The 27,073-nt window shown below is 31.7% G+C and overlaps 1 protein-coding gene and 1 long non-coding RNA gene across 4 annotated transcripts in view; one reads left to right on the top strand and one right to left on the bottom strand.

Moving 5' to 3' along the window:
• The window catches only part of LOC139094887 (uncharacterized), a 10,121-nt gene extending 1,658 nt beyond the window's left edge, over nt 1-8,463 (bottom strand). The window contains exon 1 of the long non-coding RNA XR_011544803.1: nt 7,260-8,463. This is a non-coding gene — a long non-coding RNA (uncharacterized lncRNA). The remainder of the gene's footprint in view (nt 1-7,259) is intronic.
• LOC139094886 (UNC93-like protein MFSD11) lies at nt 3,620-27,073 on the top strand. Of its 3 annotated transcripts, none has more exons than XM_070646107.1 (9): nt 3,620-3,859; nt 12,636-12,968; nt 13,044-13,083; nt 22,298-22,467; nt 22,553-22,729; nt 22,943-23,235; nt 25,832-26,113; nt 26,204-26,358; nt 26,791-27,073. In XM_070646107.1, the coding sequence occupies exons 2-9, from the start codon at nt 12,922-12,924 to the stop codon at nt 26,977-26,979; spliced, it is 1,353 nt and encodes a 450-aa protein (XP_070502208.1). In that variant the 5' UTR covers nt 3,620-3,859; nt 12,636-12,921; the 3' UTR covers nt 26,980-27,073. The 3 variants fall into 3 exon arrangements, with proteins under 3 accessions (XP_070502208.1, XP_070502205.1, XP_070502207.1); XM_070646104.1 differs by lacking the exon at nt 3,620-3,859 and adding an exon at nt 11,303-11,621; XM_070646106.1 differs by lacking the exon at nt 3,620-3,859 and adding an exon at nt 11,303-11,621 and having other exon boundaries at nt 12,619-12,968.

Here is a 27,073-nt window from a genome sequence, read left to right as displayed (position 1 = left end):
AGGAAAATTACAAATATAGTTGAAGTATGGATTTTTTTGTTTGAAGTTTGGGGAAAAAAACGCATGTGTCGGGAGTAGCCGACTTCTATTTGACTGTTCCGAGCAGACGACTCAAATTCTATATGGAGTCGAGTCGATTTGAGTCGACTTTTCCATACAAAATCCGAGTCGACTTCAAGCATCGATTAAGAGTCAATTGATCATCAAGATTTTATGATATTTGAGATATTTGAGAACTGTCCGAGCAGAACCATGAGCACGTGAGTCAAATTTTCTCTCCTAAAAATGGATCAAAATCAGCAGTCATCTTGTCGTCAGAGAAATCTCGCATCTCCCAATTCATATTAAAACTTAACGGTGCCCTAGCAAACGTGTTGCACATTGTACAGTTCGAGTAGTAGTCTTGATCAAACTACGAAATCAAATTAAATGAAACTTGAAACATTTTCACAAAAAAACCTATCAAATTGTAGAATTTTGTGCAATTTCTCATCACCTGACTTACATAAATTGATCATTAATTATGTCTGATTCCATCAACTATCCAAACTGTCTCAATACTACATCATCAATAAAATAGACCCAAATATATCAACAAACATTAAATCAGCCATAGCCTTGCATCAATTAACTCGCACTATACGAACCAAATGAAAAAAATACTAAATGTACAGCTACAGCATCCTAAACACAACAGACAAATCTAATGAAGGCATCCAACCCAATTCGTTACCCACAACATGAAAAAACCGTTTTTTTTTTGCAGCTATGATTGAAGTGCAGTCGAGCTCCACTATAAAATAATTAGCAATGTTCATTAAATTAATGGCATTCGAATGTAGATGCAGATGGAAGCTAGAAGAAAAAAAATTTCTATTTTGAAGGACGTCAATTTTCCGCCCTCATTTCTCGCTTCCTCACTCCGCTCAAATCTCATTGTTGATTTCATCTCGTTTCATAAAAAAGATTCCAAATTAAATTACAGTTCAATTCAATTTTCAGACTCAACCATTGCTATCAATGACTATGCATTCCTGTTATAGCACAAAAAATATGTATATTTTATAGAATCGTTGTTGTTATTGCCGTTGGTTGTTATCAACTTCACAGATGACGAAGTACTTTCTCCAGCAATCTAGTTATTGAGTGGGGGGGATGAAAATTTGCCTAATGAGTCATAAATAATTATGTTATTGAGATTATTTTGTATCCTGTGCGATTTTCCGCATGAGATTATTTATTTTTTTTTGCGCTGAGGCCTTTTTGATCGATGACTTTGCTATTTTCGATGGTGTAATTCTTTCTGAATAAAATTGATGAATACACGAGACTGTGATTAAAATATTTATGAAATTTACTGTTTAGGGGTCGAATGGATGTTACGGATTGATGATGAGTATTATTTGTAGTGTTGTGAGAGTTGTGCTGACCCTTGTCATATCGACAACGATCTATATAATGATATGACTAGTTATACAGATACCTAGTCTGCTGTCTAATCAGAAAATTCGTCTGAGCATGGCTCAATACCCAAAGAGCTACTCTACTCAGGCACCACCCTATATTAGAATCCTTGTTGCTCACTATAATAAATTGTAATAAAAATTTGACCCTCCCTCACCCTAAAGCGTTACAAAACATCCAATCTAACCATCATATTAAATACTTTTCTATAAAAAAATAATTTTTTTCTAAATCAGGAAAGCATGAACAGTTTTAAGAGGATTCCATTAATTAATTTCTGAAACTGTTCTTTGTCTAAACATTCACATGATGCATAGAACCTTACCTGCCATTCAATTCTATAATTGAAATTTTAAGTAGCTGCATTTACTCTTGCATTTAATTAGCAGTATTAAATTTAAATAGCTGTAAATAAGGTATTTATTGCTATCTATTTAGGGTATTTACTTTTACTAGACATTCATGTTTAATCAGGGGTGTATTCAGGGGGAGAGAGATGGGTGTCAAACCAGCTATCTTTTCAGGTGGGTTAAATTCAAAATTGTTGTGTGTTTAGTAATAGAAACATTAGATTTTGATCATCTGATGTGTATATAGACTTAAACTTAAGATTGTTAATTGAAATTAACATAAATATTATTTAATTATGGAACTTATTTAAATTGCATTATTAGGAGGCCATACTGATCGTTGAGTGTAAATTACATAGTTAAATAAAATCACGAAAGGCACATGACGTAAAAAAAACGGAAAATGTGACTCCATGTTGGTGTGACTGAGCCATGATCGCAGACTTGGTGTAAGCCAGGCACCTTTCTCTGTGTCTTTTGGGAATCTCGTAATCTAACACGTCTAATTGAGTCTGAATTTTTATTTGAATATTATTTAATAATATAAGATACTAGAATTGATGTGTTTCACAGTCACAAACAAATTGCAACAATTTACCTAGCTAGATCCCCTTCATTTTGATCATCTCCTCATATGCTGCATGAATTCTTCAATTGAATATGAAAGTGCTCATTATCACACTCAATTGCTGTAAACAAAATTAAATTTGAATAACCTTCACACTTGCTGTAAGAAAAAAATGCCCCAATTCTATTCAAAAGCATCAATTTCTTTTTTCCTGCACATTTTCTTGTCATTAAGCAGCACAAAAAAAATCACTTTAAATTCCTTCCATTCCCTTGAACAAAACTAATTTTTTCTGCATTTTATTTTACATTTTCTTTCCCTTATTTTGTAGCATTTACGCATAGAGAAATCAATATCATGACCCTAATCGTCTTATAAGATATTCTTCGCATGCATGAAACTCAACATGCACAGACTGAATATTTCATTTAACATTTGTCTCCCCTGGTCTTTATTTACATTTTTTTTCTCTTGCTGAGCTGCTTGAGACTCTCAATTCTTGCGTATTTCTCTCTCTTTAAGCTTCTTGCACATTTGCATTAATTTTGAGATTTTTACGTTCAATGAATTTATAATCGCCTTAACAAAATAAAGCTTGAAACTGGAGAGAGGCACTCAAACTGGCAGTTAATAAAGAGAATGTATAAAAACGAGACGGAGAGTAAGAATAAAGTAATCAAAATAAACTGAATGAATGTAAATATTAAGTTTTTTCAGACGAAACTATTTACAATGAAATGTGAAAGTAGAGAACTTTATGGGGAGTTGGTGATTAAGGCGCATTTTTTCTTAGATAAGGATTTGTTGTGAGCTGTCGAGGCTTATTTGATGGCTGGTATTAACACTGATTTGATGAATATCTAGCTTAAAATTGGTGTCTTGATGTTACTTTGCTGGATTTTCTAGCTTTTAAAGAACAATGTTCTAATTTAGTTTGCAGACCACGGATTAGGTGTTGTGTCGACTCTGGCAAGACTCCTAGTCACTAAAGAGGGTTTGGATTGTCTAGAAACTTCCATTCTTCAAGATATCGACTCCAGCTTTCGAATAATACCAGACTTCACTTCGATTGCAATTCCAACAAGTCAAACTAATCACAATCTACATTTCATACAAATATCTCAGCTTAAAATGAGAGAAAAAAGTTTTAATACTTTTTTCCTCGCTGTACATAAGACATTGAGTATCTCACAAAGCATCAAGAGCATCAACGTCTCAATTCTTTTTTCGCTAATCGCTTTAAAAGATTAACAAATTGTGATTTAAAATTTCAATTACGCTGTGATATTTGATATAAAGTGATTGTTACATTAAGTGCACTGTCTGTTCCGATTATATATTTTATCATATCATATTCAGCCTCAAGAATGTGTACTCGATGATAATAATATTGATATGATACTTGAGATGTTTTGATGATTAATAGTGAAAAACCGATGGATAATGTGTGTCTTATATTGAAATAAATCTGAATGAGGTGATTGATGATACTAATGATTAAGTGCTGTAATATTGATTATAAGAACAAAAAAATGTAGATTATGGTGAGAGTTATTAGGAAATATGGAGTATATGTGTGGGGATTGTGTTGATAATTTTGTGTCAATATATGACGTAGAGGTGAAATTAAGTATTATTATATGATAAGAAGTTGATTGGATGAATCATGTTCAGCTATGAGATTCTAAAGTTATCTTTTAAATAGCTTACAAGGTCATTTGCTGGACGTACAGTGAATTGACTTTGAACTAGCTCTTCATATCTTCCCACATCAATTTTAAGGAATAAATATTCCCTGAAACCTCAAAAATTTCAAGCATCATCAATTCCACGCCACATCAGAACCTTTAATATTTTAATTAGCAACAAAATCCTTCCAAAAAGCAAGCAAGCAAACCCCCGCACGTCTTGTATGTCATGATACAATTTCATTATAATTCTCTTATCTATAGCAACACCTACATGCCAACATGACAATTCTATTCACTTACGAAAGGATTTCAATTAATTTAGGCATAACCCGAGCGACAAATTGAGACTTATCGCAGCATTTTTTGATGTAAAAATGGGTCGAATTCAGCCGTCACGATTGCGGCAGGTCAATTTCGTGCCTTATCGTTAATATGTCAACTCAGCCATTCCCTAACAAACACATTGTGCTGCTCGGTCAATTTTTACATAATTAAAAACAGTATAAAAGTTATTAAATATGAATGAAACCGAAAACTCAATTCAATTAATTCTTTGTTCTAATAATGTAAATAAAAAATGTTTTTTATCTGCGTTGTTGTGTTCGACTAATGATAGAGCAAGGAATAAAAATTGTTTAATTAATGACTCATTGATATTGATTATTCAAATGCGATACAATGTGTGTGGCTGCGTATGATATTAAAATTGAAGACATAAAAATTTATTTATTTTGTAATAAATTATGAATTTGTGATTTGATATTCAAAGAGCTCAATTTATTGCTTGTGTGTAACTAAATTACAATTAATTTTGTATTTAGTGTCATGAGTTTGAATGGGTTTTGACAGTTGTTTGCTGAATTTTGGTGAATTAAGTAGGACATTATGGGATGCAGAGCTGCATGGTATCAGATATACTTAACAGAAGTCTTTGTTTCGATGCATATTTGAGACCGAGAACAAGACTGGAACCGGGTAAGTCACCGAGACGTCTAGTGGCCCCTTTGAAGTCTCATTCTCGGTCTCAAGTACCTTTACCTAGAATATTATCAATATCGCTCATTTTAAGCCTGACACAACAATAAAGTCACCAAAAGACAAATGACCCAATTAAAAAATCTCAAAATATCCTCTCCGCATTTATAGTTCATTGATTCTTTTGATAAAAATTGCAAAATGTTTTTTCTTCCGAGTTCCTGAAGCGAATATTATCGTCAATCTATTTTTAGATTAACACAGATTCAAAATATTTTTTATAAACAAGCTGAATGTCCGTCATTCATTTCTCTGCTCTTTATTTTATATTAAAGTCAGATTTTGTGAATTAGAGAGTAATATTTCAGTATAGAAAAATTGTTATCCGGTCTGTTTTTTTTATCACTAATGATATTAAATATTTTGCTAAATAATACATTATTTAAAAGCTTTAAATGTGTAGTTTATGAAGTGAATCACTAATTTAAAGTGTTGTCCTAAATGTTTTTTGCTTGTGGCAGTTTTTGCTTAATATCATGTTCGAATTATTTGCTCTAGGGAATCACGAGTTGCTGATAATGTCAAAATTATAATTCATGTTGTTTTGATGTAAATAGTGACCGTTTAAATTGTGTGAATTTTAAAGAGGTGCTAAATGTTATTTAAATAATTAAGACTGAAGTGAATTGTTTTGCCAAAAAGTGAGTTCATGAAGAAGTCCAGACACTTCAGAGTCTGAGATCCTCAGGTTTTAACTTAAAAAGTTCTAGAGGTGCATCTTGATTGTCTTGATTTTCATCTCATCTCAAGAGCCTTTATTGAAATGGTTTCCGCAAAATTCTTCAATTATTCTAAATGTCTGATAAACTTGAACTTGTGTTACGAATTATCTAGAATAGCACAAATCTGTCAAAAATCCAACCTCAAATTGGTGTGACGCTGACTTAGTCAGATTTTCTTCCATACCAGAGTCTCGCTGGCCTGGAGTTGAATTTTGTATCAATAACCCGACTAATGCTCTTCAAGATTGTCCATAAATCTATCAAAATTGTTATTAAAATCTTAATAATCTCACAGATGTGCTGAAAGCTATAATTCAATAAAGATCACTCCCCAAAAAATTCAAATCAGATGTCATTTCACTAGCAATATTTATTTAAAGGTTAATGCTCTGCATACTTAATTTTATTTGGCAAAGAAAGTGATTTGTGATCTCCTCGATTTAAAAAAATGCAATTTTCTTGAAAGGCTAACATAAAAAAGATGTTTTTATGTCCATAAATTGTAGATAATTTTGTCAATGTAAGCAAGATTTAACAGACAATATGAATTTTTATGTGAAACAAATTGATGAATGCTAAGTCTCAATTTCCTCAATCAAATTGCTTCATGAAAAATTCATAAATATCCAATAAAATCTGAATATTAACACACAAAAAAATTGGAAAGTGCAAATTCAAAAATTATTTACAAAATATTACGAAAGTCTCTCTCGACACCCACAAAATATTCAGCTTTTTTCTGCTTCAATTTACAATTTTTAGTTATGCCCATAGAGCAACAATAACTTCTCTATTCTCTCAATAATGATAAAATAAACAGTAATGCTGATAAAGCAATTGCACAAACAGGAATGAATAAATTTTATACAGTAAAAACAACCAGATCAGTCTGCATATTGATTTGTTTTTGTTTAAAGTCAATAAAATAACACAAAAAAAAAAGTTTGCATTTTGTAAATATTATTTTACTTTCTCTTATGTTATTTCAACATGCATTAAATATTTTGTTGGATTCCCGAACAAAGAACTTTGTGATCTATCGTAATTGTTAAATTGATTGGTAAATAGTTTGATATTTATTGCTTTATTGAGGTTTTTTGTTTGCATTACCAAAACAGCACAATATGTTTGCACAGCTAAGTATCAGTTTTAACAGTAAGACTTGAAGCTGCTCTGCTGCATCATGACGGCTGATTTCGACTCATTTTTAGGGTTTTCCGCATTGTGCAGCTCGGGACAATTAGAATAGAATTTAATGGCACAGCTTATGAGTTTCTAAATGGCAATGCTATACATTTTATGGTTTGGTTGAACAACTCCAATAAGCATTCACCAAATCCGACCAGATTCGAGAATCACGCCGGATTCAGTCCATTTCGCTAGCCTTATCTACTCTGAGTCTTTTCTAGATAACACCTAAACTACTAACCTGTTGATTTCACACGTCACAAACCCCTAAAATCTCACCTACCCACTCACATAACTTTCAACACCTCCCGCTCAATACAAAACAAAAAAACACACTATTCTTTAGAGCAAAAAACGCAAAACAGCTGTGAAATTGTGCCAGTTATTCATATTTACTCAATAGGAAGTTTCATTTCTGTATTCATTGTCATTTGACATTGAAAAAAGTTTTTGTTTTGCTATTTCTAAGAAGAAAAAGTTCTTTGTTGACGTGCTTTCTAGAGTTACATAAAAAAAGGAAGCATAACATGAGCTGTGTGGATGAATAGGCAGAAAAATTGTGCAATACACTTGATTATTTAACTAAATTTCCAACTAAGCAAATAATTTTCAAGATCAACACATTATTTGCGATTATTTCCAAGTTTAAGGCTTCATTTGAAGGCTTTCATCTTTTATATTCTGACACTTTTTGCATTTCGCGTCTATAAACGTGATTAGATCTTGAAGATCAAGTTTACAGACACTAACGTGAGAAATTCATAAATCTGTCAATTGAGAATAAGTGTTGAGTACTCTCCGTCGCTCATTAGATGCAGTCATTCAATTTCATAATCATTACATAACATTCCGTAGAATTTAATGCATGTATGTAGTTTTCTTGTGCATGTAATTTGAAATTGTAAGTACACCCGTGTTTATTGATGTTTTTTTCCTATGAATGAAACTGTAAACAGGTTGTTAGTTATCATTAAATGCCACTGACATGGTTAACATTCAGCTATTTGTTGTTTGTGAGATTTTAAAGAGTTTTTTGAGTGGGAATGCATGGATACACGAGCGACACAATGTGATGAATTGGATTTTTGGACATAAAATCGAAATCAGCCGTCGCGTTGCTGTCAGGGCGACTTTGTGTCTTTCCATTAATTCGACGGCATAGCGGTACCTTAGCGAACAAGTCTGGGTTACGCTCTAAGTCCCTCTCAACCTGAAATAAGCTTCTAAGCATTCCAACAACGACTTCTAAATCCTCATCACCAAAAAGCTCTTGAACCCATAAAATTCTTGCGTCACTTCCACTCACATATCCATAACCATTTTCCTTCGAATCTATTTAATGCGTTACTACCATATCGAATAGTAGCAAATCACAAACATTTGCACTTCTGTCGGTAAATTTACCTACTATATCCATGTTTATAATGTAAGCGCCAATGCAACAATGTCAATATCATTATTTAATGCACACACATTTTCATAGAAAAAAAAGTCATTCTTGCTATGTTTTCCTTTTGCATTTTGTTTCAATGTTAATTGTAAATTCAATTTTAACGCTGTTTGGAATTATAAAATGAATTAATAAATTGAAAATTACGACTCATAAATATGCTTTCCCGATACCGGGACCGGGACCGGGAAATCCCGGGACTGTCCCGTCCCGGTCCCGTCCCGAGTCCCGAAAATCTTCCGGGACTGGTCCCGCGGGACCAGGTTTTAAAAAATTCTTTTAAACTCTTAACAAAATAAAAAGAATCAAAATAAAAAACGTTTAATTTGTAACCAAAAATTTAAAATCAAAATAAATTATATAATTTTATCAAAAAACATGAGAAATATGGAGCTATAAAAGCGTATTTTGAATGTTTTTGAGTTAAAAATTTCAAATTTATTTTGGTTTTCTGATTTTTGTTCTGAAATGCAGTCGCAAATATTATAAACCCAAATCAAACAAACATTTTTTAAATAAACCTATTGAGTTCCAGCTATTTTAAGGTTTTTCAAAAATTGAAAGGTTCAATTCTTTTTAAATTGATTACAAATATTATAGATTATTTCTCATAACTTAGATTTGTTTCTTCATAACCATATAAACGGTGAATATGAAAGTTAAAATCAGAATTTTTTAGTGTTTTTCAATTTTAAAATCATTTAAAACTAGTCAAGTTCAAGAGTTCTGAAAATTTAAATCCGTCATTAAATTTTTGACAATACATATTAAGCTGAAAAACACTAAAAAAGCATTAAAATATTGTCATTTTTAGCACATATTTTTATTCGGGAAATCCCGGGATTTCCCGGTCCCGTCCCGATCCCGTCCCGGTCCCGGAAAAGTTTCGGGACCGGGATTTCGGGAAAGCATAGTCATAAATAGGTGCATTTATATTTAGGTTACCGCACCAATTTTGTTATTTACTTTAATGTAATGTAAACACCTATGTGGAATGCATTAGATATGTTACGCAATTAAAATTCTTTTTTAATCATTAATATGTGATAGAATATTTTTTATATTTCGGTTGTGATTGAGTTGAGGTGATAATTTATTGATGTAGACAATTCAATGTAAGTAGTCTTTGATGAAGTAAGAAGTGACATAATTTGATGAAATGAATGCTTTGAAGTGACTTATTAGACATGATCAGATGTTAAACCGATCGGCACACGTTCTTTATGGCAGTCAAATGGTCGCCATATGGCTTCTAAGTGGAATTTTTAAGACATTTGGAATGAAAATCGTCACTTGGACGTCATATGGCAACCAATTGGATGCCATGAATCATTTGTGTGGAACTGGTATAGACTGTTGCATTTATTGAAGGTTTAATATCTTTAAATTAGGCATTTTAGAGTTTAAATGATAGAGATGCACTCATAAGATTAGTTTTCAGTCATTTTAAGTACAGTATCACATAGCTGACCACACATGAATTAGAATTCCATATCTTTCGAGATCTTTAGTTACCTTTCCCCTGATATCATCACTTTTAGTAGCACAATAAACTATTTATCATAAAACAAGCAATCACAGAAAGTGTCACGGCCATACATTCCTCACATCCTATCTTTAAGCCTATCCAAATTCGTTTTTACTGTAACCAATAAAATAAATGACAAATAAAATTTACAAAATCTTAATATAATTCATACAATTTTATTGCTGAAGATTACGCTATAAATACTCAGATTTCATCGCATCTTGTACTGATTAATTGCTTAGTTATCACTCATAAAATCCAATAATGGTCATTATTGCACATCAAGTGATAAAACAATTACATCTTGACAATGATACCTTCATTGGACATTTTTGAATAATTTTTATTGTTTTTATAGCAGCTTGAAGATAATTTTTTCTCTGTTTTTGGTGTTTAATTAGTGGAAAATGATGGGAATGTCATGAAATCTTATAAGGATAAGATGATCAGTGACTCTTTGGTAGTTAAAGTCTTGTGGGTCATAATTTCAGTTAAAAAGATGGTACTCTTGGTATATAAGTTGTCAAAGATTACAGATTATTTGTATGAAATTGAATATTGCAGGCTGTATTATTTGTGTGACTTTTTGGAAGGTATAGATGTTTGGAATTCATGATAATTTACATTTTATGTCACTCGAGCCAGGTCTTATGGAGCTAAAAACGCCAAATGTATCAAAAATCTAATAAATTTCCATTCTGATCATGCAGTGGATGTTATAAAATCCAAAACGTTTTCTATAGACATTAAACAATACATTCTATAGCCACATGTGTATATGATTCATCCAATTTCATCACTATATTAAATTCATTCAAATTATTATCAGCAACATTGCAAATACGATAAAATAATAGATTTATTCTATTGACATTTGCATGGACTTTGTAAGTCACTCGTAAAAATAATCAAATTATCATCATCCCACCTAAATTTGGTATTCCAACAACTGTTTACATTCTAAATGATCTTTCCAAAAATTCAAATGTCACACTGACCATCCTCACGGTCATAATTGATTGATCAATAAAATAAAAAATGATCAAAAATTACCAAAAGCAATAAAATTTTTGTCCAAAAAACCTTCAAAAATTTCAAAAATAATCTCTCCCTCACATTTCTGTATCCACATGATGTAAGCGCTCACACTCAACTTGTAAGATTTAAATACATTGTTGTTATCTGCTGTCTATCAGTCTCTCATTCTCTTTTTCTCTTCTCGCAACCGACTGATCGCATTTCGACAACAAAAAACCAAAACAATACAAAAAAAAATAAATTTTTTTTCTTCACTTCACATATTCCAGTCGATCATGATTAACGGTTGTAGCAAGTTGTAAAGCTACAATTTTTCGTGTATTTTTTAATTTTCGCAGTTGAGTTCTGTTTTTTTAAAGTTTTTTTTTTGTGTATCTTGTTTATGCAGAAAGTTGTTCCCGATAATTTATTAAATAATTGTTTACACATTTTTGAGTGCAACATTTTGATGTGAAGTAGCATGTAGCAATTCATTTGCATGTAGTGCATATGATACAGTATTTTTTTCGGAAGTGCAAATTACATTGGAATATTAATATATGATTAAAATTATCATTAGAGCATAACATCGAAAGCTGATAGTAAAAGTGAGGGTTTAGAATCATTTTTATGCAATATTTAGATGTAAACATTAGAACTGGTTGTGTGATTGCGTAACTTCTAGAATGAAAAACTTGTTAGTTGACCAGCTGGGTTTTTATGTTGATTTGATAACAAGTTGAGTGGGAATTTACGAGAATAAATAAATGCGGGATTGAAATCTGCTTGGATTCTGTCTGATTTGTAATTTTAACGATCGGCTGTGCTTTGGCAGCTATCTAGGCATTTAGAAGAAGCTCACATCCAGATGAATTGATCTAGTTTTAGCATTTAAGTGATCAGTCACAATAAATTTTGATTTAATTGCCTCAAATTGTATTATATAACTGCCAAGCCTCCATCAGCATACCATGTTAATAGTAAAATGCAATAGATACGTGGAGGTGACTTTTCAGCTTCATAATATTTGCCTGGTGGCAACAATTGAGGCTGTTTTATAATTTCCTGATCATGAATTGTGTTTGTTACATTTAAAACGATTTATGACAAACTTTTAAGTTGAATTGGAATTTATTGGTCAAAATTAATGACTTGCACAAGTTAAATTCATTTGTAACATTCAAATATAGAGCTGATTCTAGCTTTTTGAAGTTCATCGACAAGAGTTTAGTCATTTAAGATCGATTCATAGCTTCGATTCAGTCTAATTCACAGAAAGCACAAAATCCAATGACTTCAAATCATCTCAATTCCGTAAATCAATCCAAATCCACAAAATCAACTTCAAATCCACAAAATCAACTCCAAAATAAATTAAAACCATTCAAAAAAAGCACACACGAAATGACTTTCTCGCTTCATAATTTACATAATTTTTTGCTGATTGAATGAATGTCTGTTTAATTGCGTGGTTGATTCAAATAATTTTTGCACACATCTTTAAATTTGAAATTGGCTTTTAAAGCCAGCAATAAAATCATATTTAAACTTGTGTCTCGTCAACAAAAAATTAGTAATTCCATATTAAAAACTCATTAATTACAGCAAAAATTATCTTTTAGAATAAACGAGTTTAAGTCCGCACAAATACAGTGTTATAGAACCAGCAACTTGCCAACATTTACAAACATTTCCTTCTCTTTATTATTGAATATTTGAAGGTTATATAAGAGACATTAAATTGACAAAGAAAGTATTATTTTTTTTTTCGCGCAATAATATTCATTTGATATTGACGAGCCTACAAAAAGAGAAGCAATAAAACAACCACGACTTGAGACTGCAGAAAGTAAAAAGAGAGAATTACATATTTTAACTGTTAAAGACTGACAACAAAACAGCTCAAAGATGGATGCACGATTTATCAATATTTTGATTCTGGGCTTCGGCTTCATGTAAGTACTGCCGAAAAAGTTTCTAATTCTTGACAAGTGTTGTTGACCGTTCGACTTTTTTTTTGTTTTCTTTAGGTTTTTATTTACCGCATTCCAAACGATGGGAAATATAGAGGTGAGTAGAGTGTGAGTGAATAATGAGACAAAAACAGAATTGAGTTGTTGTGGATGTAAATTAATGAGAGCGGCTTTGTTGACTGAGAGAACTTGGTGAGCGTGTTTTGCGATGTAGAAGGAATGTTTTGATTGAAAAAAGTGACTAAAAATGCAAATGAGAAGAAATATTTCACGATGAATGCCATAACATCAAGAATTCTGGTTTATTGGATATAAACTAAAGGTTCAAGTTGACTCAAAGAGATCAAATACAAAATATTGTTTTCAAATGTCATATCTGCTGATTAATTGAGTGGAGAAAATTCTTAGTATTCTAAAATTAAAATTCAACAAGCTCGGCACCTCAAAAATACCCAAAATCATGTCACCCATCCCAAGAATGCAAATTTCAACCAAATAAATTCAGGTTAAGAAGTGAAATTTTAAGTTTGTGATAAAAATAAACACCATAGTCCAATATTTGACAAAATTAACATGTATATGGATTGTTTCGAGAGATTTGCAGACTTTTTGGTGCTTCACACAATCTTTTCTTTCTTAAAATAAGCTGTAAAACCGCTATAAAGAAGATTAAGTCGTCTTTTACATATTCAGCACAATCAAAAGATTAGTATGACAATGAAATACTTTTATTACAATTGAGTGTGTTGACCATGAAATTTTACGGGAAAGTGAAATCTTGTACATTGAAGAAGAAATTTCAAGGGCAAAATGTAAATAAAAAAATATCATTTAAAAGGTAATGCAGACCGCAGACAATTTTTTAAAAAGACATTTAGTGAATTTTATGAATTTTTACAATTAATTGTGCGTGATTTTTGCTGACTGAAGCTACTTTGTAAGATTTGAAGGATTTTTGAGATGTTTTTGTATAGTGAGACTCATTTTATGCCGGGTGTTCTGGAATTCTAAGCGGTTTATTCAGAATATCAATGCTTTAGCTGCCGGGCCAGCATTTCTCATTATTATGAGAGCCTGGTGCCGGATTTTGAATCAAATAAACGACTTGTGCTATTGAGATTAATTTTAAATATTATTCTTAATTGAAATGGCTTTAAAAACTCATTAAATCCATAAAAAGCTAAAATTTACTCATTCTTAAATACTTTTAAATTGAAAAACTACTAAATGTCAACAAGATTTTCAACTCAAACTTATCCTCGTCCATATTAGACTAGGTCATGTTAAGCAAACTCTCAGGAAAACCCCAAAGCAATGAGAATTGCAATAAAAATTACATAATTTAGTTCGATTATTGCACCAGAATTTACAAAATTGGTTTCATTTCTAAACAAGCTTTTATTTATTTACGATATGATGAACTTAATTGAATTATTGCTCTAGTTTCTTACATTTTTTTAAGTGTTTGGTGCATATTTCAGGTGCACATAATAACGTGTTATCAAATTGATATGATATAGACATTTTTGTGTTAAGGTTTAGTGATTTGAAGCTGTTATGAGTAATATGATGTGATATTGTTGAGGTTTAGTGCTTTAATTGCCTGTTTTTAGGTCAATACTGCATGAAGATTAAGATTTTGGATTGCAATATGCAACCGAGACCTAAATGCAACGTGAATATAAATAACGTGATCATTACATCATCTAAGACCTAATAACTTTGTCTAACACCCTGATCATCACCATATTTAAATCTCCTATTTGAATATCATCTTCAAATTCTTAAAATTATTCAAAAATTCTACATTCAACTCACATTCGTCTGAGCATAACAATTTCAGCAAAATCACAGTCTAAATACAATTTTTTCCAAGTGATCCAATTTTTAAAATTGAGCCATTCTTTTTCAATTTATACGGCTGATTGCGTTACGATAACCTTGAGGTAATTAAAATTGTAAATGCAAAAAATGGAAAGTGAATTTTTATTTCTTCACTGAAATTCTTTTTGTGTGCAGTTCAGATGCAATGTGCACAGACGGCAACAACAACGACTGCATATAAAAAAGAGGCTCGTTCTCTGAATGAAAAATGCATTTTTTTCACTCCGTTCTTGTTAATGAAATTGCCGGTAATAATATTAAATTAAAAAAAAATATGAAATGTAATTTTGGTGAGCGTCAAACAAATTTTTTTAATAAAAGAACTGCAATATTTTGGAGATGAATTTGCTGGGATAAATGCATCGTGATTTATGCAAAAATAAATATTCAAATAATTCTTTTAATGTCAAATTTGGCACGAAAATAGTATCAGATGTATTACAGTATGGTTGAATGGAGGGAATTGATATAGAGGGACTTTGAAGATGAGATTGTTGTACTCAATTTTATTATTGATACTCGAATGTCGTGTGTTGCCGTGTTTTGTATCCATTATTGTACAATTTTGACATAGAGTATCCATTGCTGCTTAAAGAATAAACGAAATTTTTAAAATATTTCTTAAATTCCTTGGATATAGTCCCGCGTGTACAACATGACAATGAACTTTCCAATGAAAATGATATAAGTCGACCATATGTTTAGTTATTAACTAGTCAGTTAATTGCCAGACACTAGAAACGTCTCAAGCTGTCTCTATTCTTCAAATCCTTCAATTCAGAGCTGGCAGGACTCCAGTCGATTTGGAATCCGACTTCAAAAGACTCTGTGCATCACTTTTTTCGGATTTTGGAGTCCAACTCAGCTTCAATCACTTAAAGCTGAAACTCGCATTTAAAAACAAAAATGCGCTAAAAACATGTAACGAAATTAATGAACTTTCAATTTTTTAATAAATCTTTTTTTCGAGGAAATGCTCAAAAAAATCTCAATTTGTGGAAAATTGCAATTTAAAAATTATGTCCAGTTGGACACCCCAAGAGAGAGATAAAAAAATATGTTTTTACATCAGAAAAATGAAGCAAAATTATGTAAATTAATAGTCACACATCAAATATGAATGTCAGCTATAAATTACGTGCTTTTGAGTACATTTTGTCATGTTTTTTGACTTTTATGTCACGCTTTAACTTTTTTCCTATTGGAAATTCACACTTTATTATTTTTGGGTATTTTAAAAAAGCTTTAAAATCGGTTTTATGTTTTTAAAATTTTATGAATGCAAAAAACATTGAATTAAAATTTATTTTCTAGGATTTAATGTCACATAAATTCAAAACAGCCAAGCCCACATTTAATCAAAATATTGTTAATTTCCTTTGTTGTTTATTAAGTTCCAATAGATCAATGTTACAATAAATATAGTTTACATGACATTCAGAAACAGCCATGAAGATAAGAATTATCATTTTGTTGAACTTTCATTTATTTTTATTGAGCTGCACATTTAATCTTGATAATTTCGCAATAAATTTCTAGAAAAGTGAGGATTAAAATTTTGTTTTATGTGTTATTGCAAAATTTCACAATCGGATAAGCAAATTTGATAGCTTTTTAAGATTTTTTGTGTTGATGATGATGAGCTATAAATTACATGAGATTGAGGAGGTGTGAGGATTTAAATGTTGAAGTTTCGAAACTTTTTCTTATTGTTATTATGGCAATAAATTTGAAAAAGCTTTCAAATTGCTGAAGATTTTTCCTCGAGTTTTGATCAATCAAAATTCGATTTTTGTTGCGTAATTGTTGAATATTTAATTTAATTTTAAATTTTCAATAAAAATTTGTGAATTTATTTTGAATCAATTTTTCACACAACAGAGTCAATTATAGAGTCAATTACAGTCAATTTCATTGGAAATTTCAAATTGAAATCAACAGTTGCGAAGGTTTCATGCCTATAAAATGTATTTAATTAATTCCCAAAATTCTAAGAAAATCCTTCTCGAATTATTCATGAGAAATGTGAAGAAAAATTCAAATTTTCTATATAAAGTGCGTTCACAGAAAAAGAGGAAGGAAGGAAGGAGATATCATCTTTAAACGTTTCTTATTGTTATCATCTACAAAAGCGATACGTGCTTAAATTTATTTTTCTGATATTTATTTAAACAGTTAATCCAAAAATCCTTTAAATCCTATCATAAAGCACTGCCTCATTCCAATAATTAAAACAATATAATCGTTGTTTTAAATATCAAGCTTTAAAATTAATCTCATTAACATTTTTTTTCCATTTTCATATTTTTTAAATTCAATTAAGAAATTTTTTTAATCCATTCAGAAAATTTTTGCAAATCTCTCTCGAGATTTTTTTATTTTATTTAATTAAACCTTCAATTTTCCATACCAGAAAATATCCAGCAATCCATCAAAAAGTTATACAATTTTTGTAGTTGACAACCAGCATAATCAGGAGCATCCTCCTTCTGTCTTCATCTTGTTGAGGTGATGATTTTGAAAAAAAATGTTTTCCGTTCCCTTTCATTCATTAATTTCTATTCTAATTCTGAAATGACACACGCATACCCTCATCATCGTCAGTCTTTTGCCTCATATAATGCTAAGGAACAAAATTGCTTTGTTTTGTGTATTTGGAGAATAAAATATAAAAAACAATGATGGAGGGAAATGTTATACAATGTTGTGCTTAAATGGCTGATGGATTCATGGCAACTGAAATGAAAACGAAAAAAGTTTAGGAAAAGTTTTATTTTTTGTTTTTGAGAGCGTATGGAATAGAAATTATTTGTTTGTTGAAGATTGGACATGGAGATTTGGGGCGCATTTTAGGGGATGCTGAGGATAAGCTCTGATATTGGATATTTTGGGAAGGTTTGAGTAAAATTAAGGAAGATTGTGGTCTATTCAAAAAGACTTAATTCCTTACTCATGTAAGGATTGATCTATAGTTGTCTGATTGGTGTCTAGCTGTCTCATGCTAGATTTTGCCTTCGTCTAGACATCATCTAGATCAAGACATGTTAAACAATAGCCTAGAATGTAAACTTCTTACTGATTTTAAAGGAGGTTTTAGAATTTTTCCCATTTTTAAGCTTTATTTTGAACCTCTGCCTTGGAACTGATGGGAAAGTGACAAAGAGCTCAGGAATTTGGGAACATTGCAGTAGAGGAGGAGGGTCCAAAAACGCGATTCTTAGCCTTACGTTCTAGTATTCTTCTAGTAGACAAACGTTTCCCAATTTTACGGATCATTTGGTTCTTAAGCATAGCTTTTATCAAGCATTAGTGAATAACATGACATCCTTAAATGCATTTTAATTTGTATCATTGACAAATAATCCTTAAAACTCTACAAACAATACAAAATCTCCAAAAGATACCAGCACAAACCGCATCATCTACATCACCCCATCATCCCCAAGAATCAGCTCGAAAGATTGTACATAAAGCGAAAATAGAATAAGAAGTATCCGTTGTACGTGTTTTGAATTTATATTCTGTATCAATTATTTCATGTCAGACTCACATAATTACCATCATCAAGCGCCCTCGTGGCCTCTCTACACGTTCAAATTTTAACTTTCACATCCCACCCAACCAGAACCTTTTACATCCACATTCTACATCTACATTTTTCCATCACCTTTAAGTCTTATCATTCCATTCATTATGTTTCATTCTATTACATTTTCCATGCATTTTACTCTCACTCTTGTGCCACTATCTTCATCTACATGGAAATAATTTGCTTCAATTTGCAAAACGTGTGAAGGAAATTTATGAGACATTCTTCTCGTCTCTCTCTTTTTTTACACTCCAAAAAGCCACAATAAGACGATAGCAGAAGCAAAAGCGAAGAAAAGCGGAAGTAAACTTTAAAAGGAAAAATTAGATTGTGAAACTTTAAAGTTGACAGGTGCTACTTACATAATTAATTACTCATCATGTCTTTACACTTTAATCTTGTTAAGATGGTTGAGTGGCAAAAAAGAGAGCTTCTGTCCTTTACTGTACACGATATAGTTATGTACAGTTATCGATGTCGGTTTTCTTGTTTGAACATTTGTGGTATGACATGTCATTAATGTGTTTTGCACCTGTAAAATGTTGTCGTTTGCAGTATTTTTTTGTGTTGGCTGTAATGCGCTGTAGTAATTTCCTCATTTATTATGCTTTCAATGGCTTTATTATTAGATTTAATGCAAAAGGAATCTGTGAATTGATTATGGAATTGGATTGAGGAACAGATTTGAGGGGTAAAGTCTGTGAATTGATTATGGAATAGGATTGGGGAGCAGATTTGGGGGTAAAGGATTTAAAATTGATTTTAATAGGGTCTGCACTATGCAAGACAATATTATGATAAATTTTATGAATATTAATACATGGAAAATCCATAAGGAGAATCTAGGACAATGTATCTCAAACTTGTCTCAAACCAAAGCTCTCAGAACTTTGAAAGACTAAGGGGGTCTCCATCTTGGGGTGATGACAGTAATGTCTCAAACTTTTCAAGCAGGACACACTTAAATTGCCATTTTTTCGCGACAGACAAGAAAATTCTGGCAACTTACTATTGTGTCGATGAGCTCACTTTGAGAAGCACTGGTTTAAAGAGGGCTGGACACCTTTTTTGAGACAATTTGAGGTCAACTGGTTGAATTTCAATAAAAAATATATTTATCAATAGACCCTCAACAAAATACATCAACAATTCTAATTCAAAACACAAAAAATCATCACTTTTGATCAATTTACCAAACTCAAAGCACAAATCCACTCAACAATACCAATTTAAAATATCATGTCAATGCATTTAGTAATAATTAAAATAAGAGATTGAATATACAAAAAGCCAATAGAATCAAAATGAGCTGCTAATTGATGATAACCCAATTTAATTATCGCCATCAATAAGCCCCCCATTTTTTCAATAAAAAAATACCATCATGTAATGGAGTACAGCACATGTTTAGAACAATTAAGTTCATCGATCTTTGTATAGATAAATCTCTGTGTGCCTGTGTGTGGGTGTGTGTTAGTGTGAATTATATTATCACAATGGAATACTAATGAGGGAATTATGGTATATGTATGATGAATATATTCAATGCATGAGCATCTCCAACTCCTCCATCCTTTTTTCAAACAATAATTCTTACTTTTACTCGTTATCTATCATGTGTACGGATGATTAGTATGAAAGGTCTGTTGTTTTGTAAATAAAATTTTAATTAAGCTTTTATGCTGAAATTTTTTCTCTCTTCCTTGTTTTTGGCATAAAAATATATATATTATAAGCCATGTATTATAGTCTGCGAGTGAGTATTAAGTTAATTGTGCGTGATGGTATTGACATTGACAGAATTAGTCATATTAATCTGAATGATACAATCGGTAGGGGTAAAATGCTTTTGTTTTGTTAGGGTTTAAAAATTGTTGTTAGCAGTTATTTGGGAAGAATTGCTGTGGATGCTTGGGGAATGTCAGTATGGAGCTTATTGATGTAATTTGATGAAATCAGCTCAGAGCTTCAAATTAAGAGACTTATTTCCTTACTTAGCTTGCTGTTCAATTTAATTGTGATCCATAACCTTCCTAAGATGTCGCCTGAAGTCTGTTTTATTACAGTCTACTGCTTGCGAAGCTTCAATAACAAATGCAATATTTTCACCTTCTTTCCGTAAGCTTTATTTGGCCGCCCACTTGAATTAAGAGACAATGTCAGCTAATTTCGAAGATGCATTAGGGATTTAACTGTCTAGACCAATTGGCTGTACCCAAAGGATGCTAACTTGGACATTTAATTCGTACTATGTTATCAAATTTTAATGAAATTTGAACAATATTTCTATCTTGGCCTGTTTCTTTAACTGCTTTTCTGTACTTCTATGTTATCTCTTAAATGATCTCAGGATATCCCTGAAAGCAGTTTTGTCCAAAAAATTTTGAACCGTGGCAGTCTTAAATACTAAGAATAAAACTTAAGATTTAAAGTTTATGGCATTAAATTGAGCTGTTTTTTTAGGATTTTCGAGTATTGTCTTGTTACACATTTAAGCTTGCTTTACGATACACCAGTGTGCAGCGACACACAGTTTGGACGACTCTGTTTAAAAGAGTAATCATAGATAGACACTGACTGACCAATTCAATTCCAAATTTCATGACAAAATGCGTTACGATGCGCTTCATCCACTCAATTCAAACCCAAACCATGATTCCTCATCAAACTCATGATCATCATTATGATGACGATAATTATGATTATGTTGATGGAAATTTCAAAAATTGGCAAACAAAAAGTATAAAAAATTTAAACAAACAATGAGAGGAAAAATCGATAGGCACAAAAAAAGTCTGATGATGGGAAATATTCCACCCTTAGACGTCAAGGATGCTGGATGGAGTACAGTAACAACACACAAAAAAATTTAATTCAACTTTTTTCATAAAAATTTATTACCGTCCATTAAAATTTCAAATTTGAATTTTTTTTTCGTCCTCAATTTTTTTCCACTCTCATTTTTTTATTTCCATAGAATTAAAAAAATTTTTATTGCAATTGCTTGGGAAAATGACAGTTGTCACTTCCACATCGTTCATGTCATGTAAATGCGAGTGAGTTAATCCGATAATTTTCAATACATCACGGAATTATATTTCGGGCATATAAAACATTTTATCCATTCATTCAGTCATGTACTTTTTTTTTTAATAATAAAACGCAATTTATAGCTCCCGAGTGTCTCGCATTTTATGATGATGACGTCCCTTACATGTCCATTTTATATTTTTCCAGCTTCAGTCAGCGTTTTTGTATGCGTTTTTCACGGATCCGACAATTTTATGGGATGAATGTGAAGAATGTTGTGGATGTGTCTGAGTGTCTGTTTGGGAATTTGGGGTTATTTCGATGGAACAGAGTGGATGGATGTGAATCTTTTGGACAATTTTACAGACATGAGTATGATGAGGTTTCGTTCAAAAATAACGTTTGATGTTGAATTGAACATTTGTGAATACCTCCTAAATTTCCATCGTAATTGAATCCAACTGCCAACTCGTCCGAATAGCACAAATCGGAGATTCTGGTACCAGGCAGGCGTGACTCTGACATGATACCGAATTTAAGTCGAATCAAAGACCAAGTCATACAAGCCTGGATCCTTATTTTTCATCGATCACCCGATTTGTCCTTTTCAGGTCAACAGCTTCTATTCCTCAATATACGTATCCAGCATCTTCTCTCAAACTCACTGAACACCTAGCGTGTATCTGTACGAATGTATATTTTATATTCTTTCAAATAAAAAAATGTCATCCTTTAAATGTTTAATTGCTTCGATTGCCGATACATCCGCAACTCACGTGTAATAAAAAGAATTTTTTTTTAATTCTAGAAAACCGTTCTCGATAGTATAACTGCCGATGACCCAAATTTCACTGGCGATGGATACATCAGTCTTGCAATTATTTATGGTGTATTTGCAATATGCAATTGGATAGCACCACCAGTCATTTCACTTACCGGACCGAGGTGTGCCATGTTGATTGGCGCAGTGGCTTATTGGTAAATCAATTAGTTTATTCCTAGCCGTATTAATAGATATTTCTCGCATGATAAATGCAATTATTGTATCTTGTGTTATTTACAGTGGATTCATGGTATCATTTCTATGGCCTCAAACATGGTTACTCTATACGGTTAGCGCTGTTCTTGGTGTGGGCGCTGCAATCATTTGGACAGCACAAGGTGCATTCTTATCACGTTGTAGTGATGAGACAACAATATCGAGAAATTCTGGTATTTTTTGGGCAATGCTTCAAATGAGGTGAGTCATGCGATCTTAATTGATTCGTGGTATTAAGTGAATTGATTTGAGTTTTTGCGGGTGTGAGTACTTGTGAGAAGTTGGCATGAACTTGCATATTTGGTCAAAATTGAACCGAAGACACCAAAGATGCATTCCATAGCTCCAATCTGATCATTCAATATCCAAAAATCTAATATAATTTAATTCCATAAATTCCTCTCTATTTTGCAGCATGTTCTTCGGAAATTTATTCGTATACTTCCAATTTCAAGGAAAAACTCACATCGATGAAGCGACACGGACACTCGTATTTTCCGTATTGATAGGTGTCGGTGTTTTAGGTTTCATTTTCTTAACAGCATTACGTCCCGCACATGATACAAGCGTACGACATGCCAGCGATATTGAAACAGATGATGAATTAGAAACAACGTCAAGCACTGTTGTTGTTGCCTTCAAAAATTCAATAAATTTATTTTTCACAAAGGAAATGCTTCTGTTATGTTTAACATTCTTTTATACGGGTAAGTTTTGATACATATTTGACCGATAAGGCTGGATAATATTGACATAGAACCGATGTCATAATACTGACAGGTTACATGACTACTTCTAGCTACATTCGCGAATGCATAATTTAATTATAAATGCGAGAAAGTAATTTCCATAAACGGATTATGTATAATTTGTATACACATCTACATAGCTAGTATGTCATTTATTTACAATATGCCAATCGACACTTTGAACGATAATATTCTGACTTTCGAGTTGACCTTTCCATCCACTTGTACTATATTCATTTCATTTTTTTTATTTTTGTTTTATGTATGGTCAATTGTGAACATTTTTTTCATTTTTTATGAGGTCAAGGCTAGTTACGAGTGCACTTGTATTTTAATTATTTAATTAAGGCTGTTATGGGTGCAAAACGTGTTCCTACTCAACATTAATGAGATGCTACTGCGATAAATGTTTTTCGTTGAATATGTAGTTGGGTTTTAAAGGGAGATAGCGCAGATTCTGATGATATACTTGAGTTGGGTTTTATGAAAAGCATTTGATATTTTTGGATTGATGTTTGGTGATTTTGGGAGCTGTAAAATTATTCCCAGACCAAAAATTTAGATAAAGATCTCAATTTTGATCATTGAACCATCAAAATTAACTTCAAAGCTGAGTTGGCAGGACTCAGCTGTTGAGTTGTTTCTACTTGACTCTATAGGAGTTCAAACACTACTATTTGGGAGTCGGGACCTTAGTTAATCCCCCTTTTTGGAATTATAGAGTCAAAGCAATCAAATTCCAGCCAAATTTAGATCAACGACTCTCAAATCAACTCAACACAGACATTTCCAATAAAAACTTGCTATAAAATATAATTAAGAACCTGATTAATTATTCAATCAGTTACAAAGACTTTATTTTGAATGCTTATCAGGAAAAATCGTTCAGTCAGTCAACTGGTAATTTAATAATAATATTATTTGTAAGACTTTATCAAACAAAAAAAAATAATTTCAGAATTCATTCACAGAAATTTACATCTCATTTACATGCAAATGTGTGAGCAGTTGTTGTTTATTATTTTCATGTTGTAGTATATTGCACGTAAATCTGTCATATTAAGCAATTATCATTAAAGTACAAATATGCATACATATTTTATGTTCATAGATAGATGAAAAGTCCCTCCAGAACATTTTTGTTATCGATTTTATGGAAATTGAAAATTTTCTCCATGAAAATGTAGTTAATTATCCTAATAGGTATTTTAAAGAGAAAATACATTACATATCTGTCACTGGAGGTGCCTGTTTATTTATTTATGTACTATATATTCTCATTATGAAAATAGTTTGAAGCATTTGCAACATTGTAGAGTGGAATTAAAGCTCATTGAAATTTTTATGCACTATTTGTAGTCAGTGAAATATTAACAAATGCATTTTGAAGACATTTGCGGTTGATTGATGACTCTGAACGCATTTTTGTGTATAATGATAGATGTTCCATTAAAAATTTTAAGCAGATTATTTTTTAGTAATTGATGAAATAGAGTCTTAATGGTTTTGATGAGTTTTTGACGGTGACATAATTCTCAAAATGATGGTACAAAAATGTTGTAGATTTAAATTGGAAGAGTGTGAATAGCTATTGGTTAGGAGTGCTATTTACTATGATTTAGACAAGGTTTCTTCCAAAACTCATGATAAACTATGAGATATAGCCACAAATTTTAGGCCTGCGCATCTAAATGTAGGCCCTGGGGCTCTTAGTCAAGTCTTAGTGATAAGCCTGAGGTGCCTGATGAGGAAAAATTTCAAGTTTTTGCCAATTGATAGGTTATTGACAATACATTAGCGTATTTATACTGTTTTATCATCAATCCAACGAAGTAGCGGCCACAATAACAATTTTGTACTGCTTAGTTGATCATACAATTGTCTGAGACTGCCCATAAGCCTGTACACAATCAAATAAAATTTTAAAACCCCCTTAAGTAATCAAAAACATCCCTAATCCTCCCATCTCTCAATATTCCCTTAACAACTTAACAATTCATAATTATTTATCAAAGTGTAACAATCCGCAACCCTATTTGACTTTTCACAAATTAATGCTTATGCTCTTTCAAACTTGAAGGTCTTCAAAATTCCCAATTAGCAGCTTTTTAGTTGAATATACTTCATATATTATTGGATTATAAAAAAAAATGTTGTGTTAAAAAATCATTTGAACCTCATAATTTTAAAAAATGTAAATCTCCTTTGAGAAAAAAAGTAAAAAGTGGGAAAAAGGGCATGAAAAAGTGCAAATGGGACTGAAAAAATTTCGAATAAAAATAAAATGTAAAAAGTAATCTTGTAGAGGCTTCAATGTGATTACCTGTACATGTAGGATGTGAAAAGCGAATGTTGTACATTTAAAGGATTATTAAGTAGATGTACCTTTCATGCAGAATACATTAAATATTTACGTGTTTGTAAGCTAGAAAACATGTAAAGGAATCAGTTTTAAAAAGTTTTCATTAATCAGATTACAAGTCCCTTTCATGCTGTTAATTCCATCCATTTTGCCAAAAATAAAAAATAAAATTGTTGTAAATTCTTTCGACAGGTCTTGAGCTATCATTTTTCAGCGGAGTCTACTCGCCAAGTATCGGATTTACAACACAAATTGGCGAATCGGCAAAACAACTTGTCGGCTTATCAGGCATATGCATTGGAATGGGCGAAGTGTTTGGTGGCATTGCATTTGGATTACTCGGTGCACGAACATCAACAAAACTAGGACGTGATCCAATCGTCATTTTGGGTTTCATTATTCACATTATCGCATTCTTTTTAATCTTTTTGAATTTACCGAATGCCGCAAATTTGGGTGATACGAAGGATGTTGGTGAGTATTGTGTGACACATGCTAGTTATGTGGCTTAAACATAATTGCAAAAATTCATTTTTAATTAAAAATGTTTTCAATTTCAAATAGCTTATTTGAATCCACCACTTGCGTCTGTTGCTTTACTATGCTCATTCCTACTTGGATTCGGTGACTCATGTTACAACACCCAAATATATTCATTGCTCGGCGGTACCTTTGCCAAAAAGTCAACTGAAGCATTTTCAATTTTCAAATTCGTACAAGTGAGTTGAAGAATTTTTATTTTGTATTGTGGTTGAACTGCTTTTGTGAAGTTTGATTGAAGTCTTTGGATGGAGGAAGGACAATGGGATAGTAATTGAAGTGAAATAAGGCTCTGATGTACGTTAGGCCGTCATGAGTGCCTACCATATCATTTATTAAGAACACTTGATATGTCTTGGTGGTTTATAGTAAATCTGATATAATTAAGAGCTGAGGATCAAGGAGATCGAGGCTTTTCATCATAAGAATGCAATTTTGAGATCAACCTTAGCTTACAAAGTGAATGCTAGTCTAAATCAAGTCTTAACCAGTATACGTATGACCATATAATCAATATATTAAAGAAATCTACCAAAAATCTCATCCTAACTTCACAAAAGTCGACATCCACATAACATACAGCCGTTTGTTATTATTCCTTTCCATTACAGTCTGTTGCTGCCGCTTCAAGTTTCGTCTATTCATCGCATATCGGATTGAGAATGCAAATGGCAATTCTAGTGGTATTTGGAACAATCGGAACGATTGCATTTTATACAGTCGAGTGGTCTCAGAGAAGGAAGGAATGTGCTGAAAAAGAGATGATAAAATCTTCAGATGACCATATGATGGCATCATAGATGTATATGTGATTTATATTTTTTTTTTATAAAAAAAGCATTTAAAATTTTTTTAAATAAAAAGGTTGAAATTTTTCATATTTTATTAATGCAA

The sequence above is a fragment of the Chironomus tepperi genome, unplaced genomic scaffold (assembly GCF_022539635.2).
Source record: "Chironomus tepperi strain 1889 unplaced genomic scaffold, CSIRO-AGI_Ctep_v1 contig_359, whole genome shotgun sequence".
NCBI classification, from domain to species: Eukaryota; Metazoa; Arthropoda; class Insecta; order Diptera; family Chironomidae; genus Chironomus; species Chironomus tepperi.
The sequence above is the reverse complement of the archived record's forward strand: the minus strand, read 5'-3'. Positions and strand labels throughout refer to the sequence as shown.

Coding starts and splice junctions, on each gene's coding strand:
- LOC139094886 (XM_070646107.1), top strand. CDS start 12,922: ATGGATGCACGATTTATCAATATTTTGATTCTGGGCTTCGGCTTCAT. Junction 13,084..22,297: donor AAACGATGGGAAATATAGAG/GTGAGTAGAGTG, acceptor TTTTAATTCTAG/AAAACCGTTCTCGATAGTAT. Junction 26,114..26,203: donor GGGTGATACGAAGGATGTTG/GTGAGTATTGTG, acceptor AATTTCAAATAG/CTTATTTGAATCCACCACTT.